The sequence below is a fragment of the Quercus lobata genome, chromosome 2, assembly GCF_001633185.2.
Source record: "Quercus lobata isolate SW786 chromosome 2, ValleyOak3.0 Primary Assembly, whole genome shotgun sequence".
Taxonomy (NCBI): domain Eukaryota; kingdom Viridiplantae; phylum Streptophyta; class Magnoliopsida; order Fagales; family Fagaceae; genus Quercus; species Quercus lobata.
Window position 1 is genome coordinate 48622770 of NC_044905.1, and position 2062 is coordinate 48624831.

Consider the following 2062-nt stretch of genomic DNA (forward strand, 5'->3'; position numbering starts at 1 on the left):
ACCATGACTGAGCTCGTCTATTCGGCTCAGAACTTTATGAATGCAAAAGATGCGATCATAGCCAAGAAGAGGAAAAGAGCTGAAAGGATGGAAGTGCACCTAGCACGCCACTCAGAACAAGGCCCTCGTCCAAAGAAGGGACGGATGGAAGATAAGAAGGAATGAGATAACAAGAAGACGGGTCCTTTGGGAAGAAGCCAGAACTACACGCCCCTGAACGTTCCACTTGATCAGGTGCTCATGCAAATCAAAGACGACCCTTCTCTAAAATGGCCAGAGAAGATGAAAGGAGATCCCAATAAGCACAATAAGAGTAAATATTGTCGCTTCCATTGGGACCATGGGCATGACAAAGATGAATGTTATGACCTGAAGCAGCAAATTGAGAATCTTATTAGACAAGGAAAGCTGAGGCACTTCGTTGGAAGGGATCATAGAGATGAGAAGTTGAAAGGAAAAATGGAGGAATCATCCCGGCCCCCACTAGGAGAGATAAGGATTATCATTGGAGGAAACTCCACGGAGCAATCTTCCAAGTCAAAGAAGACATATCTCAAAGTGGTGCAAAACGTCCAACTCTCTGGACGATCACCAAGGACGAGATCAATGGACGGGCCGGCCATTTCCTTCACCGACGAAGATGCTGAGAGGATCCATCACCCGCATGACGATGCAATTGTCATTACTCTGCTTATTGCAGATTATACAACCAGGAGAGTGTTAGTTGACAATGGAAGCTCAGCAGATACATTGTACTACCCTACCTTCCAATAGATGAGGCTTGGGCAGGATCAACTTCGTCCAGTATGCTCACTATTGATAGGGTTCGGAGGAATGAAGGTGCAGCCAGTAGGCACCATTACATTACCAGTAGTGGTAAGGTCATACCCACAGCAGATAACTAGGGAATTCAATTTCCTCATGGTGGATTGTTCGTCCTCATACAATGCCATTATTGGAAGACCAACTCTGAACACAGAAGTACTAGAAGATGTTCCTTTGCAAGAAGATGATCCTAAGAAATTCACCAGAATTGGAACAGGTATGAAGGAGAAGGCAAGAAAAGACCTCATCTAGTTCCTAAGAAAGAGTATCGATGTTTTTGCATGGAGTCATGACGACATGTCGGGAATCGATCCAAGTGTAATCACTCATCGATTGAATGTGTACCCCTTTTCTAAGCCTGTTTGTCAGAAGAAGAGGGTGTTCGCTCCTGAGCGGGATAAGGCAATCAAGGAAGAGGTTCAAAAACTGACCACGACATAGTTTATTAAGGAAGTCTATTACCCGAATTGGTTAGCCAATGTGGTGATGGTGAAGAAAGCAAATGGCAAGTGGAGAATGTGCGTAGATTTCACTAATTTGAACAAGGCTTGTCCCAAGGATAGTTATCCTTTGCCACACATTGATCAATTGGTGGACTCTACGGCTAGCCATCAGTTGTTGAGCTTTATGGATGCCTTCTCAAGATATAATCAGATAAAGAGGGACGAAGTTGATCAAGAAAAGACCTCCTTCATTACTAGCCATGGCTTGTTTTGCTATAAGGTGATGCCCTTTGGTTTAAAGAACGTAGGGGCAATTTATCAAAGGTTGGTTAATCACATGTTTCGTCCACAAATAGAACGGAATGTAGAGGTCTATGTCGATGACATGCTTGTGAAGAGCATAGAGGAGGGAAGCCATTTGGACGATCTACAAGAAACCTTTGAAACACTTAGGCAATATAAGATGAAATTGAACCCAAGTAAGTGTACATTCGGAGTATCATCGGGAAAGTTTTTGGGGTTCATGGTTTCGCAAAGAGGAATCGAAGCGAATCCAGACAAGATCCAAGCCATATTGGACATGGAACCACCGAAGAATATCAAGGAAGTCTAATCCCTCACTGGACGAGTTGCTGCTTTGAACAGGTTTGTTTCGAAAGCCACAGAAAAATGTTTACCTTTCTTCAAAGTCCTTAGGAAGGTATTCGAATGGATGGACGAATGTCAAAAGGCCTTCCAAGACCTGAAGGACTATCTCACTACAGCTCCATTATTAAGTCCATCCGTGTAAGGAG

The 2062-nt window shown here is 43.7% G+C and overlaps 1 protein-coding gene across 1 annotated transcript; it reads left to right on the forward strand.

Annotated features, from left to right (window-relative positions):
- Positions 1-240: 240 nt before the first annotated feature.
- On the forward strand, positions 241-774 carry LOC115965527. Its single transcript, XM_031084778.1, has one exon. The coding sequence runs from the start codon at positions 241-243 to the stop codon at positions 772-774; it is 534 nt and encodes a 177-aa protein (XP_030940638.1).
- Positions 775-2062: the final 1288 nt, after the last annotated feature.

What these genes read in the sequence shown, in the direction of transcription:
- LOC115965527 (XM_031084778.1), top strand. Translation starts at nt 241, where the DNA reads ATGCAAATCAAAGACGACCCTTCTCTAAAATGGCCAGAGAAGATGAAA.